The sequence below is a fragment of the Perissodus microlepis genome, unplaced genomic scaffold (genome assembly GCF_051167445.1).
Source record: "Perissodus microlepis isolate ML-2025 ecotype Zambia unplaced genomic scaffold, ASM5116744v1 scaffold_45, whole genome shotgun sequence".
Classification (NCBI taxonomy): domain Eukaryota; kingdom Metazoa; phylum Chordata; class Actinopteri; order Cichliformes; family Cichlidae; genus Perissodus; species Perissodus microlepis.
The window spans coordinates 30,962-47,539 of NW_028182067.1; the positions used below are offsets into that span (position 1 = coordinate 30,962).

The window sequence follows — 16,578 nt, forward strand, 5'->3', positions numbered from 1 at the left end:
CAAGATTATGATGACAAACTGCATCATGCTGGTTCAGAAAGACTTTTTGCTGAACTACGTCGGAAATTTTGGATTCTCAGAGGAAGGGAAGCCGTACGCAGGCATCAGTATAGCTGCGTTGCATGTCAGAAATGGAGAGCACAGCCCATCGTTCCAAAAATGTCAGACTTGCCTGCTGCTCGTCTTAGGTTATTCAAACCACCTTTCTACTCCACAGGAATAGACTGCTTTGGACCATACATGGTCAAGACCGGCCGCAGATCGGAGAAAAGGTGGGGAATAATATTCAAATGTCTCACGACTCAGTGTATACATCTTGACCTCCTAAACAGCATGGATACCGACTCCTTCCTCATGGCCCTCCAACGATTCATTTCTCGACGAGGAACACCCCTGGAAATTATATGTGATCAAGGAACTAACTTCAAAGGAGGAGATAAGGAACTACGGGCTGCTTTTGACAACCTTGCTCCGACTCTACAGCCGGTCCTGATGACTAAAAGAATCCATTTCAAATTCAATCCCCCGCATGCACCCCATTTCGGTGGAGCCTGGGAGAGGGAGATACGTTCTGTGAAGAATGCTCTGAAGAGAACCATTGGTGCACAAATGGTCACTGAAGAGGTCTTATGAACGGTCCTAATTGAGATTGAAGGCATTCTTAACTCAAAACCCCTAGGCTATGTATCCTCAGACATTGCGGATATTGATCCCATAACCCCAAACCTTCTCATTATGGGCCGACATGATTCGTCACTTCCCTTAGTATCCTATTCTGATTCTGACCTCCTAGGTCGACGACGATGGCGACATGCACAAATATTGGCAGATCACTTCTGGCGGCACTTCATAAAGGACTATCTACCATCCCTCCAAAGAAGACACAAATGGCAGAAGGAGAACCCAGATCTCACACTGAACTCTGTCGTAATGATCATGGATTCACGCCTTCCACGTGCCCTCTGGCCCATAGGCAGAGTGACACGCCTCCTGAAAAGCCCAGATGAACGCATCAGAACCGTGGAAGTCTTAGCACAGGATAAAACCTATATCCGCCCTGTCTCCTGTCTTATCCTCCTGCCCCCGCTTCCTGACGAAGACTGATCCTGATCATATCAACATATTTCTCACTAGAAATATGGGGGCGGCTGTTGTAGAGACCCACCTTTTAGCACATCCCAGCACACCCACTCACTTCACCAGATGCACCTTGTTTAGTTCTCTCACCTTTGATTGGGTGTGGTGCTTGTCCTTAATTGCACTCACCTGTCACACATTATATAAGGACTGCATTCACTTTAGGCTCACTCTTTCTTCACTCCCACACGGGGCGGCAGCAGAGGTTCTGTTCTGTTCTGGTTTTTCTTATTTTATGTATTGTTTAAGGTAATGAGTAACTTCTGTTTTCTTTCAGCATTGGCAGTCCATGTGTGTCTTTCTTTCCTTCCTTCTTTGCTTTATTGATTTGAGAATAAAAGGAGAACCCTGTGAATGATTAGATGACTGCTTATTCTTATCCTAATCGGATGAGCCCATGATGCTGATTACTCAACCCTGAGCCTTCCTTTCCTTCATAACAATCAGTTTATGTTGTAAAAGAGAAGGAATATTGGAAAGAAAGATCAACATTGTGATATTATTTCTTCCAAACTGACCAGAAACATGCTTGTCAGACTCTCACAGCAAAGGATCAGACTCACTGTGCATGACGGCTCAGGCCAATGATGTCTGTTAGATTGTCAGTTGTTTAGTGCTTCTGTACAGTTAGGGTCACCGTCTCTATTTCAGAATAATTAATATGCGGAAAACACTAAAAGTTGATTGTCTTCCAATATTCTAGCATAATTAAAAAACTTTGACTTTGTAAGTACATATTATTAGTCCTAATGCCAATATGATTCTTCATAACTCCTGCTTTGAAATACTGAACTTTAAAATTTACCTGATGAAAGATCATTTACAGTGGCACTCTGTCAGGATCATTCTGACTGTAAGATCACTGTATTAATCTGAATCCTTCTGAAATGTGCTGTGAATGAATGCTGATGCAACTCACTGTGGGAAAGCTGTTAATAAAATGAATCTGTGACACATGCAACACATTCACAGAGGAAGAGGACACAAAGGGAGGACACGCAGAGGCTGTGTTGAAGTCAGAAATCCAAATCTTTATTAAAAAAACAGGCGGCGGTAACAAACAGGAAGACAAGCAGTCCATCAAACAGTCTACAGGGTCAAACATACAGAGAATTCAAACAGCAGTAAAAAATAACTGGACACTGAAAAACTTAAAGCAATGTGTGATGCAATAAAAGGAAGCAGCGCAGTATATTCACTGAATTATCATCAATTACAAAAGAGAAAAACGACGATTTCTAAGGATTATTTTCTTAAATGCAGTTAGAGTGTGGCTGGTAAAGATGGAAACATACAGAATGTAAACTGTGTGAGTTTGGTGAACTTTGTTAGTAACAAATGAGGTAAAAAACAACAACCCCAAAACAGACAAAACACAGAAAGAGGCTCTCAGTATTCATTAATAATTAGAAAGAAAAATTCTGGTCGTGGATTTTTACAGTCTTAGTTCCGCTCGCTGTCATCATTATAATCATCATGATCAATGGCGAGGTCCTGAGGTGGGTGGGGCTGTCTCTGGTGATGTCACCATGAAGGAACAGCATCTGGCACGTGTTGGTGAAACATCTCAGTACACTGGTGTAGTTTCCTCTCCAGCTGTTTGACATGTGACACTTGAACATTAAGGGGAAGAAGAAGAAACAGTGTTAGGTCAGGTGACCACATGGTTTCTAAAGTAACTGACAGGAAGTAACCAGGCCGTTAGAAATGGATGGCATGTGTTTAGAGTTACTGGAGTTGGGTAACTCTACTTACCAAAAGCAGAAGCACACAGATGAAGGATCAGATGCTGAATGTTGCAGGAACATGCTCATGTGTGGTGGTCATTCAGTGCTGCTCCGGCAGGTTAGACAGTCCAAGACTGATATGCTGCCCATCTGAGAGTTTGAAAACACACATGCAAAGATTTATTTTGTATTACAGTCAAAGTTGGATGTTCATTTTTGTCCTTTAAAAATGTTTGTGTATTTGAAAGCACTAACATTTAAGGATGACTTGGATTGTCTCCTTTAAAGGGGAGACAAGTGTATCCACTGTTACGGATTCAAATATTGGGGATGGATACAAGAGGAAAAGTCACAATAACAACACTGGTCCGGCCGGGTTGAGTCAAACGATGATTTTAATGATCACACGCGTGGGAGATGGACACCGTACGCAGACAGCATCAGATCTCACCCCAAAAATCACATCACAATAGTTTTATGAAATCAGGGTATTAGAACGCCCCTTCATGCGTATGACAGGTGCAATACAATCAATGTTGACCATTTTATTTAACACAGCAAAAAGAACATTCTCTCCTTCCCGAGGACAGGCACTGACTCCCGCCTATCTCCTGGAGCCAACTGTCCCCTGCGGAGACACAATATTGCAGCTACAAGGATTTCCAGATTGGTTAAGGTGATCAGTGTGTAATGCTCTAAATCAAGTATGTAATATTAAATGAATATTGTTTAATCAATTGCCACTACTAAAACATAACAAAAGATATAACTGAATACAGAATCGCAAAGAATAACATGATATCAGTGTTGTGTAAGCGCGTGCGGCCTTCTATGCTCAAAGCCTTTCCCTTCCATAGATCAGCCAGACATTCGCGCTGACTGTAGCTTTTAACCCTTATTAATTTGAGCACAACTCTATAATGAGCAACAAACAGCAATATGTATGAGATGATCATGGTAACACCTGCAATGAAAGAGCATATGATTATTCTGGCACTTGTAAATGGAAAATCAACCTGAGGTTATAACCATCACTGTAATACAAATGTCAATGTAATGTCAAAAGCTTTAATCAAAGGTTAATTAAAGGCTGCTTATATGATTCTTATATGATTATGATTATATGATTCTGAGGTTTCAATAATGCCGATGATAAAATAACAAAATAATAAAAGAAAAGAAAAAGAACACCCCTTTTATCCCACAATTCCCTCTGTTGACCTCTGGAGAATCCAGAGGTCACAACACTGACAGTTGTGTCATGTCACTCCTTGGCCTACACAGCAGGTCCTACGTACATCATTGGCATCATGGACATTGGAGTGATAACTCTAGGCTCCACTGCCCTCCTAAACATCATCACTAACACTCTTCTGGCACAAGGAATGAGACAACAACAACAACAACAGGTAACCATAATACATACCAAAACAGATAAAGCCAGCATGACCGACACAATAAGCCCCTTCCATCGTCCGAACACTGAGGTCAGCCAGCCCTCCAGCGGATTGTCAATACCTGAGTGATCATGCATAGTTTCAGAAAGGCTCTTTAGGCCCTCCAGAGCCCGAGTCACTGAGCCATCTGGAGCAGTGTTGTTGGGAATGAAGGTGCAGCACTGATCGCCAAACATGGAACAGACGCCCCCTTTTTCTGCCAATACCATATCAAGGGCCATCCTATTCTGCACGCCCATTAACGAGGTCGGACCCACCTGCTCCGCCAACCCCTCCATGCCATCTTTGGTGAGGTTAGAGAGTCTCAGCACATTATAATGAACATAATTTATCCTATCTACGTTCTTGTTTGGGGTCACTGGAAAGAAAGCAGAGATTATTGGAATATTCTCAAAACCGGCTGCTATTTGATCAGCGAGTTTAAATTCATTTGGAACTCCCCTGGGCACTCCAATGGAGTCAATCCAGGTGGGGGAATTCAACCTAGGGTCGTATGCATGTGTGCCATCAAAGCCTGTCTTCATTAAAATGTGTCTTTTGCGTTTAGCTGCCAATGTGCGCGTGTTGTGTTGTGGAATCGCTTTTACCTGGTTTCCAATTAGCATAAGTGGCGCCCCTAGTCTCACCATTGCGCATGTACCCAAGCTCCCCACAGGAACACGAACCACAAGAGTCCTATGCCCGCAATAGTAATACAGCCCGCTTCTAGCCCATGTTCCAATTACGGTGGCTGCATCACTCACATTGTTGGTGGTCCTACCCGTCCGGGTGACCGAACACCAATTTGGATCGATTTCCCCTAGTCGATATTTAACTTTATCTGTGGAAAAAGTAAAACACGTATAGTTATCTTTTCTGGGCATAAACGGTCCTGCTCGCGTGAGTTTGTCAATAGGGGGAAATAGACTGGACAACACAGTGCAGTTCCCCGTATTAACAACTTCTCTAGTCATTCGCAACATACAGTTATAGCCCCACTGATCCTCTGGATGCAGCGGTGCTGGCTCAGTAAATAAACGCGGCCTTGCGGAAGCACAAGCTACACAGTTAGACACTTTCTGTTCTTTAGCGTTTTGGGCCATCCAGTCCAGCCAGATGTTGCTGTCACTGAACCCGGTGGCGCGTTCAATCAGATCTTGAGGTTTTAACGTGCTGTAGTCCACCGAAACGACTTGTCTAACTTTTGGTTCCTGTTCCTCTGGTCCAGCCTCCGACGACCCGCTCCCCTCTTGCCCTGTAAAAGATGCAACAGAGTTCATTGGATTGGGAATCACGTGTGTTGTCATTTCTTCTCTACCTGGCGACCTGGGATTAGTCTTTTCTAGAAAATTAACTTTAATTAACACTTTTGGATCAACCCCAGCTGTTTCCACCCCCAAGATTAGATATACAGGTTTTTCCCGACGCCAATTACCTAATGATAAGGTTAACAGATTTTTAGATGGGCTGTAGTCCCTTTGAAGTTTAAGCTCATTTTCTGGTCCTAATTCTGGCGGTTCCCAATTTTCCCCAGTGTAACCCCTTACCTGATCCCAATTACGGCACCAGCTGTCATAAGGCCGATTTCCCCTTTCGCAGTGTGTACTCACTGAATAGTCCCAACAGACCCACACATTATATCCCCTCCAGCTACTGCTTACATCCTGACAATTAAAAACATCACACAGATCAAACGTGAAAGAAGTTGTGGAACCCTTAACATAATCTAATTCTACTCCACCGTATGTGCTGAGACACTCATCCTTTTTACCAGAGACCTCGCGCTTCGTTCTCGCCCACGGCCTGAAGTCACTAAGGATCACGAGTGGTGTAAGTGGCGTATCAAACAGCGCCGGGCCGGCCTGACCTCCGTGCTCAGACAGTTTTCCCTTGTCGGCCTGCAAAAAATAAACCAAAAAACATATAGCTGTGATTAAAAACATCATCGACATTAAACCTATGGTATTATTGAACATTGTGATAGCCTTTTGAACTCTTTTCTCGTCACGAGTATCTGATTGTTGTGATGGCATGGTGTTGTGTGTAAGTTATGTTGTAGCAAAAAGTTCAAAGCCCTTTTTAGATGCTCAGTTTGGTGCCGCTCCCTTTCGCTGGCGCGGCGACTTCCTCCTAGGCTGCTCTTCTTTCTTCGACCTCCCGGGTAGACCACCGGTTGGCCCGTTGCACAGGTGTGAGGGTTTATTCTGCCTCTGAGTTTCACCTGTGTTGGGTGGAGATTGATTTCTCCCCACCAAGTCCTCGTGCGCCGCTGCGCACTGCGTCCAGTGATACCAGGCGTCGCCTTTCCCTCTCAGTTGAACCGCTGTAGCTGTCCGAGCCGACACCTCGTATGGACCAGTCCAACGGGGTTCCTTCCACTTGCGTTTGATGACCTTCAGCCACACTGCCTTTACGTCCGGGACCTCTCCTCCTCCTGTGGGCTTTTCACAAGCCACCTGTTTGGTGAAACTGGACACCAGCGCCTTTAACTCGTTCCAATAGTCTGCGTGAGACCTGTTCCCTCTGGTGTCCTGTCCCACCGAGCCCACCGTCCAAGGGGCCGGAAACTGTCTCCCAGTTTGCAGCTCGTACGGTGTGACGCCCACTTCCGGTTTGACCGCTGGCTTGGGATTGTGTGCGCCACAGATTAAACACATCCTGGCCTTTTCCCTTATCATTTCTTTCAACTCAGGATGCCACCAATGACACAAGTTTCTCTCCATCTGTGCTACCCCCACGTGGGCAAGTCCGTGGGCCTCCTCCACCTTCTGTTTTGCCATTTTGGCTGTCAACACGGGGCGCCCGTCTGGCCCCCTCCACAAGTGTCCATCCTGCCAGGCTCCTTTGTTTTTCCACACCCCCTTTTCCTCTGGGGATGCCTCCTCCTGAGCCTGTTTGACTTCCTCCGTCATGTTAGTGGATACTTCCTCTTCTGCAGTTACCTGTATCATTTGTTTCCGTCCTTTGTAGTCTGCCGCCTCTTTTGCGGCTTCATCTGCTTTCTGGTTTCCTTTTGCCACCATGCTGGTTCCTTGTGAGTGCGCTTTGCATTTTATGATACTCACTTCATCTGGGTCAGCCAAGGCCTTTTCCAGTTCCTCCATTTCACTTTTGTGGCAGATAGGTGCATTGGTTGCTGTTCTGAATCCTGCTCTTTTCCATTGAGCCAGCTCCACATGAGCTGCTCCGAATGCATACGCTGAGTCAGTGTAGATGTTCACTCTCCTATTCTTAGCTAATCTCAAGGCTCGAGCTAGGGCTATCACTTCAGCTCTCTGTGCCGACTGCTGTCCCCCAATTCTTCCTGCTTCTTTGACCTGATACTCCTCTCCTACTCTGCAGACTACCGCATATCCTGCTTTCAGTCCTTCTTCGTCTCTGTGGCAACATCCATCAGTGAACCAGTCCTCAGCTCCAGGTATAGGTTCTGCCTTCAGGTCCTCTCTAATTTTTTCTTCAACCTGTGCTCTTCTGACGCAGTCATGGGGTTCCCCTGCTCCCAATAAATCTGCCATGTTTGCTCCTTCATGTGTGAATGTTAGATTTGGGGCCTCTAAGACTTTGCTCAATCTCTGTTGTGCCCGTGGTGACATACTAAATGCTTGTGAGTTCACGTATGCCACTATGCTGTGTGTAGCTCTACGTCACTTTACCTGGATGATGACTCCTCTCCCCCTCACTCAGAAACACTCCTAATATAACCAAGCAAATAAATAATATTGAAGATTTACTTACATCATTACAAAAACAGCAAAAACATCTCCCTTTGATTCTATTTCTCCATTCCTGCTGAACATCAGGCAACAAATATCTCAATAAATCACAGTAAAATGTAAAGCACATGTTTTCTCTGCTTTGTCTAACCTCTGCAGAGCCTCTGTCAAGAAAAACATAACTGTAAGCATAAAACAAATATACATTTCATAACACGTCACTGGACAAACCTTGGTCAGTTGATTTCCTCTGTGCAGTGCAGACGAACATCAGTCAGCAAGTGACTCTGCTGGTTCTTCTGAGGAAACACCACCGTCTCTCCACACCGTCACCATCTGTGAGCACAAACTGCCGCTCTGCTCTGCCAGCATGTAGGAAATCACATATCACACACAGGGGTGAAGAAACATCAGAGCTCAACTTTGGATACTTTAGATCTTAACAGATCAAAGTAGCTCTTAGTTTCAGCAATCAGTGAGCAGACAAACAATGATACCATACTGATTCTGTATGAATACAATATGGTATTTTCAATACAGGTGTCAAATTAATTTATTAAAACTAATACAGATATATGTATATTTTTTTTTGATAAATTAGTTTGCTAAATTATAAGAATATATATATTTTTTTTTTTTTCATTTAACAATTGCAACTGAAAGAAATTAAATATTGAACAAAAATATATTGTCACATTCTGAGCATGCTCAGCATGCTGACAGACTTGAAGTTGCTACAGATTTTAAGAAGTGATAATTATAGGGAAGAAACTTCTCTTTTTCATCTGTTTAATCAAACATTTGATGCCTCAGCTGTCTCAGTCCTATAGCGTTCTGCAACTACAACTAACCCGAAGCTTGGATTTGGCTGCAGGTGCCCCTGTACATCCTTCTCAGCAGCACACATGTGGGTACCATTTAATCACACTTCTTCCTGAGCTTTGCTTCATCACAAGACCAAAGGTGGCATCCCGTGTCACAGTCTTATCATCATCCAGAAGAAACATTTGAAGAAACATCATGGAGAAGAAACATTTACGCGCCTCCTGGTTTTGTTTTCTGATCCTGCGAAAAGACTGAGGACAACAAAGCCCAGAGAACACGAGATACACAACATCCAACATTCAGACTCAACAGCCTCCATAAATGAAGAGCACCAGGTTGGTTCAGTTATAGTAGATATAAGCATACTTCACATTACTGGGTATGAATAATAATGAGGAGGCAAACTTTGAAGATGCAGAGCATGATGTCCCATCATCAGACTGTAAACAAACATCCACCAGGCTTCTTTGTTGGCAAAATTGATGATTCTCCTATCAGGGATCAGTAGCGTGTATTAACCTGTGGTATAAGCAGCAGTCACTGAAATATTACTCTTTCAGATAAGAAATCTAGCACATAAAAGCCCGGGTGGGAGGGATCTCTGCAAACTGACTTACCTCTGCAAGTGTGAAGCTCAACAAAAATCTGACTCTCCAGTCACACACAAACAAAAACCTCCAGCTGGGAGATAGAAAACGCTGTCTGGGTCTTGCTGGATGTTGCTGGTCAGAGTCCACACATTAGCAGAGTGCTTCTTGGTCCCACTGACCCATGTGGACAGCGACTGTGGAGAACTGTTCTGGAAAACAGAGAAGAGAATTAAAATAACAAAAAGCCAAACAGGATTTCCACAAAGACTCTCTTGGAATCAGCAATCAAAAAAACCACTGGTTCATATTTCAATTAAATATGAACAGGTTCCTCAAATGTAAGCAGTTCAGATCTGATTTAATTTAATTTCCTTCACACAGCACATTCGTCCAGGCTGACAGGTAAACATAGAATTAATCTCAGGTAACATGACTCATAGTAGAGATTCAGTAAGAAAGATTGCAGGCTCTAATAGTATTACCACACAATCCAAGGACACACCAACAGCTCAGATTTGTAGAACTATTTAAACAAATGTCTTCTGAATATTCAATTCAGGTTCACAGTGGGAGGGTGGGAGGTGTCGTGGAATTTTTTAAATAAAGTCTGCAACACAGAAAGAGCTGTGATCAAGCTATTTATTACTGCGCCAACACACATCAAACATCACAGTTCAGTCATGTCAGCGCTGCCGCAGAAGTTGTGCTCCTACTCCTTTATGCATTCCAAGGAAGAGGGAGGAAGTTACAAACTGATCCTACCACACTTCACGTGCCTCGCTATGAAACCTAACCGATCAATGGTTAAGCTGTTTTGTGCCCTTGGCCTTATCAGCACCTGTAAAGGGAGTTGTTTTCTCAAACTGCTGACGCTGAAGTAAGTTCATCTAGTTTTAGAAACTTTCACTGAACAGTCTATAACAGTGTCACAACTAAGCATATGCATAAGCACTTAAATACTTTAAATGAGAATAACAGAAAATTTCTATTAAAAAGGCTAGAGCCTGTCCCAGTAGTCATAGGTAGAGCACACCTGGACAGGTCACCAGTCTGTCAGAGGACTAACACAGAGACAGACATCAGAGTAACAAATCTATTTAAAATTAATGTAAGTTTGCTGCAGCTGTATGTATGAACATGTGTTTCTGTGCTCACAGTCCACCTCTCAGGAAGCTGCAGTTCACTTTTAGTCAACTTTAAACAGACCTCACAAAAGGCTGATGTGGCTGGATCAGTAGTCTGATTTAAGTACGATACCTTTGGCCAGGGATTAATCTGGTGCATCGCTTCACTGCAGTCTTACGTATTTTCCCCACACCTGAATAAAAAATACTGATATATACAAATAACAGCTTCAGCTGATGCAGCCTGACTCAATCCTAGATGTTCAGCACACAGAGACACAGAGGTGCCGTTTAAAGTTTAGTGTTAACCTGAGTCACTGATCATTTGCAGTATTACAGAGTCTGGCAGTCTTTGCATGATGTCCACGTCACTGTACGTTTCTAGCTGACTCTCAGGTGTGACAGGTGTGCCAGCAGGAAAGAGTAATAATAACCTGCATCCTGAGGTTTGTCATGCAGGATTAAAGGAGCCAGGCTTTGTTCACACAGCTAGGATTGTATTTTACACTGACCCTGGGTCAGTATAAGTATCATACAGTTTAAACGAAGCACTGAAACTTGCACATATTTATTACAGATGCACTGAAGCTAATCGAGATATTTGCTGTCAGTCTGTGGCTGCGATTAAACACTTTACTGGAAACTTTATTAACTAGTACCTTCATCAGTCATGACAGAAGCTAATATTTCTGTGCTAACATCGTTTAACCAGTAACAGCTTTCCTCCAATATAAGCTAACGTTTACACCGTAACTTTAAGCTAGCACCACAAAGACGGTAAAACACGTAATAATATCTACAAATGCATCTTAAAGCTGTTATATTAGCACTCGGTGTATTACTAAGATAACCACATTAACATTACTGACACTCGCTGACTTTTAATAGTCATTCTATAAATGCTGTCCGTTTAAATGGTCTTACCTGTACACACTGCATATCCACCGGATTCCAGCCAGAGTGGATTCTGGAGTCTTCCCACGCTCCTGTTAGTGATCCTCCATCTGGATGGATGAGAACAACCTTCTGAACAATCTAGCAGGAGATGGCCCATATCTATGGGACTGATTTGTGCTAATAACGCCCATTGTATGGACTGATAACAGCCGAAGCGGGTGAATAAAGTCACCCAGTAGCTAGCTGTGCCATTACCCAGCATACATCACTCCCTCCATAAATGCAATAAACGATAGAAAAGTATCGTTCTACCTGTTTTTCAGGTAGTTGTTTACATTATATAATTTATTGTGTTCCGTATACGTCACTACAATGTGATTTGGAAAATGTCTAAATATACCGACAACAGGCACTTCCGCAGCAATCTCTTCAATCGGAGGAGCCTTCACGTCAATTCCCGACGCGAGGGGGGTACCCTGCGCGTCCATAAGCGAAGCAGAGGGAGCCTGACCATGCGTCACACGTTTGACGAGTTGGGAGTGAGAACGTGTTGGACGATGACGTACACCTAAAAGAGCTCAAAATCAGAAAACGTTGCTCTAAAACATGTTGACATGGTAAATGAAAATGAACAATAATCAAAATTGATCATGCAAACTGAAAGACTACTTACTATGTTTCTCTTGTTACTTCATTAGCCTCAGTGTTCTCAGATCATTCTTTACATAAAAGCACCCAGTTGTCTTGCAAAGAATGTTTGGGATTAGTGAAATCACACACATTCAAAGATACTGGTAGTTATTGTTTCAAATGCCTATTTCATGACAACCAGGCTAAATTCATCGAAAGAGATGATGAAAGAGATTATCTGGATGCTGAAATGATTGTTAAAATACATTAGGCCAATAATAGTAGACCTGTGCTACATTTGTCCAGCTAGGCAACACATATTTCTGCATAAGAGATACATGAGACACCCTTTAAATAAGCAAATTTCATGTTTAAAACATGGAAATGCAGCCAAAATGGACCATACAATGGCCTCAGTGAACACATCAGCACATAAGTAGAGATGAGGAAACTCAATCACATTAGATATTAATATTACTATGAGTAAATTATATATATTATATATTCTGTTACATGGTTTAAAGAATACAATGTGATAATCAGACATGAGAACGCTGTTTCCAGTTATACAAATTTATTTTATTTCACTATTAAAGAAACCAATTATGTGAATAAAAGCTCACCACAAGAACATCTCCCAACCCAGTCTTACAAAGTTGCAGTTACAATAAAAACTGGGTATGGAACATGAACTGTTGCTGAGCTAAAAAACAATCCTGGTGCTGATGCTTGTCATTGAACGTTTTGGACAGAGCTCTTGATTGAAATGCCTACCGTTGTGTGTAGGCATTTCAGTCCAGATGTTATGGAGTTCAGTTCAGCTAAGATGTATTTCTAAAGCACCGGATCGCAAAAATAGCCGCTTCTCGGCTGTTTATATTGTAAGGTAAAGACCATACAATATAAGAGAGAAAACCCCCCAACAATCAGATGATCCCCTGTGAGCAAACCCTTGATGACAGTGTCTGTGAAGGTTATCAGTCATCAAGGCCATAGTAGTCTAAGGAGCTTGGAAAGAAAAGCGCCTGGACTTCTTTAAGTTAAAGAAGTCCAGGCGCTTTTCTCCAAGCTCCTTAGACTTGGTGACGGTGGGAAAGAAAAACTCCCTTTTAACAGGAAGAAACTTTCGGCAGAACCAGGCTCAGTGAGGGGCGGCCATCTGCCTCGACCGGTTGGGGAGGGGCACAGCTGTTATAACCCCTGACGCAGCATAGCTTCTAATTCTGAAAGATAGGTAAATACCTTAAACCTGCACTCTATGCAGGACACCAAGTGATGACACGACTTGCAGTACTATAGGAGTCTATGCAGAAACAGTTTTCTCTCTTGAATCTCTGTAATTTTTTTGCTACTGAGTGTCTGGGTGCAGTCACTCATTTTGGGCCAATTAAATCAAATGAATTGAACCTGCGTTAACCAGGTTTAATAGGGAGGGCCAAAGTCGTAGTTGTGCTAAATTTCCTCGAATTCTCCTCGGAGATTTTCGAGTAGCTTCCTTTGTTCTTGAAAGTTCTTTTCCATTTGTCTCATCGCTTCCCGTCCATTCCACATCTTTTTGGTAAGGTCACTAACCTTATTTTCTAAGGCCTTATTTTCTTGTTTGAGTATGTCAACTTGGACATCGTAGTTGTTTATCAGATTGTTATGTTCTTCCTGTGAAACTTTGGGAGTCTGAGCTTGGGTTTGCAACGCCATGTCTTCTGTTTTCAAGGCTTCCTGTACATCACACAGATTTTTCTTGACCTCTTCAAGCTCTCTTTTCAGTGCCTCAAATTCATGGCACAACAACTCCTTTTCTCTGTTGGTCACGTTAAAATCATGTTCGGAGTCTTTCTCAGTGGCTTTGAAGATCCGTGATTCTCCTTTCACACCCTCATCGTGTGGTTTCAGTTCTTTTTGAGAATCACCACTCCTTTTGGAAAGCTCCTGGAGGTCCTGTTCAAGAAGTTCGTTATGCCTCGATATGTCAATTTCACGTGCAACGCATTGGAGTTCCAGGGTCTGTCTGAGCTGTTCACTGTCCATTGTTTTGTTTTCCTCATTCATGATCCTTTTTCTTTCTCCACTCTCTTGTAACTCTTTAAAGGCTGTGTTTGCCTGATGGAGTTTATCTTTAACAGCCCGTATTTCCTGTTGCATGTCATCTTTTTCCTTTTCAAAGTCCCTTTTCAGCTCTCTGATTTCTGCCTCCATTTCCTGCATCACCTCTTTCTGTTGCTGGATCTCTTTGGTTTTGGAGCTGTTTAAATCCTTTAGAATTTGGTTCCAATATTCCAGGTCTTGAATTTTGAAGTGAATTTTTTCATTCTCTAGTTGCAGGTCTCTTTTCCTCTTGTTTTTAGAGAACCCACTTCGTTTGAAGAGAACTTCAATGTTTTTTTGGAGAATTTTGTTCTCATTTATGAGCTCTCTTTTTTGCTCCTTAAGGTCGGCGTTCTCGACTTTAAGGTCACGTATGGTAGAGTTTTGTTCTTTGAGAGTTTTATTCTCATTTTTCAGCTCTTTGATTTGCTGGTTAAGTTTTTCGTTCTCTGCTCTCAGGTTGCACACAACAGGATTTGACAGACTCATATTTCAAATTGAAGTTGATGTTAAATCTCTGTACTAACTAAAAGATTTTTTAAAAATACGGTCAACTGTGTCAGAAACTGAAGTTTCGAGTAGTTTAACTGCCTAGTGAATTCTTCCACTATCTTTGAAAGACTGACAAGAATGAGAACCTTTCCCCTCTTTAAGGGTTTTAGTGTGCTGATGTCATAAAGAAGATCAGAGATCAAAGGGATTCTGGTGGAATGTCACTGTGTCTGGTCTGGGCAGTTCTGAATTGAATAATAACAAAATGCAGATTGATGGTAATTGTAACTGATAATGGTTACATGAATTATAAACACCCAATAAATATTATTTAGAAATCCAAACTGTGGTGGAGGTGTGGTCCCTGGCTCAGCCGCAGGGGAGGAGTGATGCAGTGAGCTCAAGGGGGCGGTGCCAGGGAGGCTGCAGGGACAGGTGGTGATGATCTTCCTAACGAGGTTTTCCTTTTTATATAGTCAAGCCGGAGACCAGAGTGAGCAGGAGCATGTGCAGAAGACCAACCGGAGAGTTGGTGAACAGGTTGGCAAACCATGAAAGCCATATGTGTGGTGCTTAAACAAACACTCGTCCAGAGTGATCAACATAACAGTGTGTCGGGTTGACTTTTATACAAACAAACCAAAAAGAACAAAAACATGTCATTGTGAAGCTTTGGCAAATACTAGATTGGTCAACTGATGTGCCGTAAGCATCTGTCAGGCTCTCTGACAGTTAGTTAGTGTTGCCTACAGTTAAAATATGTAATTGTGGTGAAGAGTTAGTATGATTTTACATAAATGGAATCCACATTTAGGAGCCCTTCAGTAAATCCAGGCCAAGCTAAGAAGATGAGCAATGGGAGAAAGACCAAGGACAGAACACATGGAGATGACTGACCAGCGAGCTTTTAATGCTTAAACCTCGTCAAAGTAACTTTTTGTTGTGACTAAATTGTAAAGAGGGATGTGTGTGTATAGAAAGATGGCTGTTAGAGTAGCAGATGTTTAATTTTGTCTAAATTCACTATTAATTCAACACGTTCTCACTCCCAACTCGTCAAACGTGTGACGCATGGTCAGGCTCCCTCTGCTTCGCTTATGGACGCGCAGGGTACCCCCCTCGCGTCGGGAATTGACGTGAAGGCTCCTCCGATTGAAGAGATTGCTGCGGAAGTGCCTGTTGTCGGTATATTTAGACATTTTCCAAATCACATTGTAGTGACGTATACAGAACACAATAAATTATATAATGTAAACAACTACCTGAAAAACAGGTAGAACGATACTTTTCTATCGTTTATTGCATTTATGGAGGGAGTGATGTATGCTGGGTAATGGCACAGCTAGCTACTGGGTGACTTTATTCACCCGCTTCGGCTGTTATCAGTCCATACAATGGGCGTTATTAGCACAAATCAGTCCCATAGATATGGGCCATCTCCTGCTAGATTGTTCAGAAGGTTGTTCTCATCCATCCAGATGGAGGATCACTAACAGGAGCGTGGGAAGACTCCAGAATCCACTCTGGCTGGAATCCGGTGGATATGCAGTGTGTACAGGTAAGACCATTTAAACGGACAGCATTTATAGAATGACTATTAAAAGTCAGCGAGTGTCAGTAATGTTAATGTGGTTATCTTAGTAATACACCGAGTGCTAATATAACAGCTTTAAGATGCATTTGTAGATATTATTACGTGTTTTACCGTCTTTGTGGTGCTAGCTTAAAGTTACGGTGTAAACGTTAGCTTATATTGGAGGAAAGCTGTTACTGGTTAAACGATGTTAGCACAGAAATATTAGCTTCTGTCATGACTGATGAAGGTACTAGTTAATAAAGTTTCCAGTAAAGTGTTTAATCGCAGCCACAGACTGACAGCAAATATCTCGATTAGCTTCAGTGCATCTGTAATAAATATGTGCAAG

General features: G+C 42.6%; 1 protein-coding gene across 7 annotated transcripts; it reads right to left on the reverse strand.

Annotated features, from left to right (window-relative positions):
- Positions 1 to 2,147: 2,147 nt before the first annotated feature.
- Positions 2,148 to 12,080, reverse strand: LOC146360496 (uncharacterized). Of its 7 annotated transcripts, none has more exons than XM_084922802.1 (7): positions 11,477 to 12,080; positions 9,456 to 9,637; positions 9,244 to 9,357; positions 8,865 to 9,089; positions 4,291 to 8,375; positions 2,893 to 3,014; positions 2,148 to 2,750 (listed from the first exon to the last, which is right to left on the reverse strand). In XM_084922802.1, exon 5 carries the CDS (start codon positions 7,891 to 7,893, stop codon positions 6,388 to 6,390), a length of 1,506 nt encoding a protein of 501 aa, XP_084778928.1. In that variant the 5' UTR covers positions 7,894 to 8,375; positions 8,865 to 9,089; positions 9,244 to 9,357; positions 9,456 to 9,637; positions 11,477 to 12,080; the 3' UTR covers positions 2,148 to 2,750; positions 2,893 to 3,014; positions 4,291 to 6,387. The 7 variants fall into 7 exon arrangements, with proteins under 7 accessions (XP_084778928.1, XP_084778927.1, XP_084778926.1 ...); XM_084922801.1 differs by having other exon boundaries at positions 9,205 to 9,357; positions 11,477 to 12,077; XM_084922800.1 differs by having other exon boundaries at positions 4,291 to 7,992; positions 8,245 to 8,375; positions 8,865 to 9,357; positions 11,477 to 12,065.
- Positions 12,081 to 16,578: the final 4,498 nt, after the last annotated feature.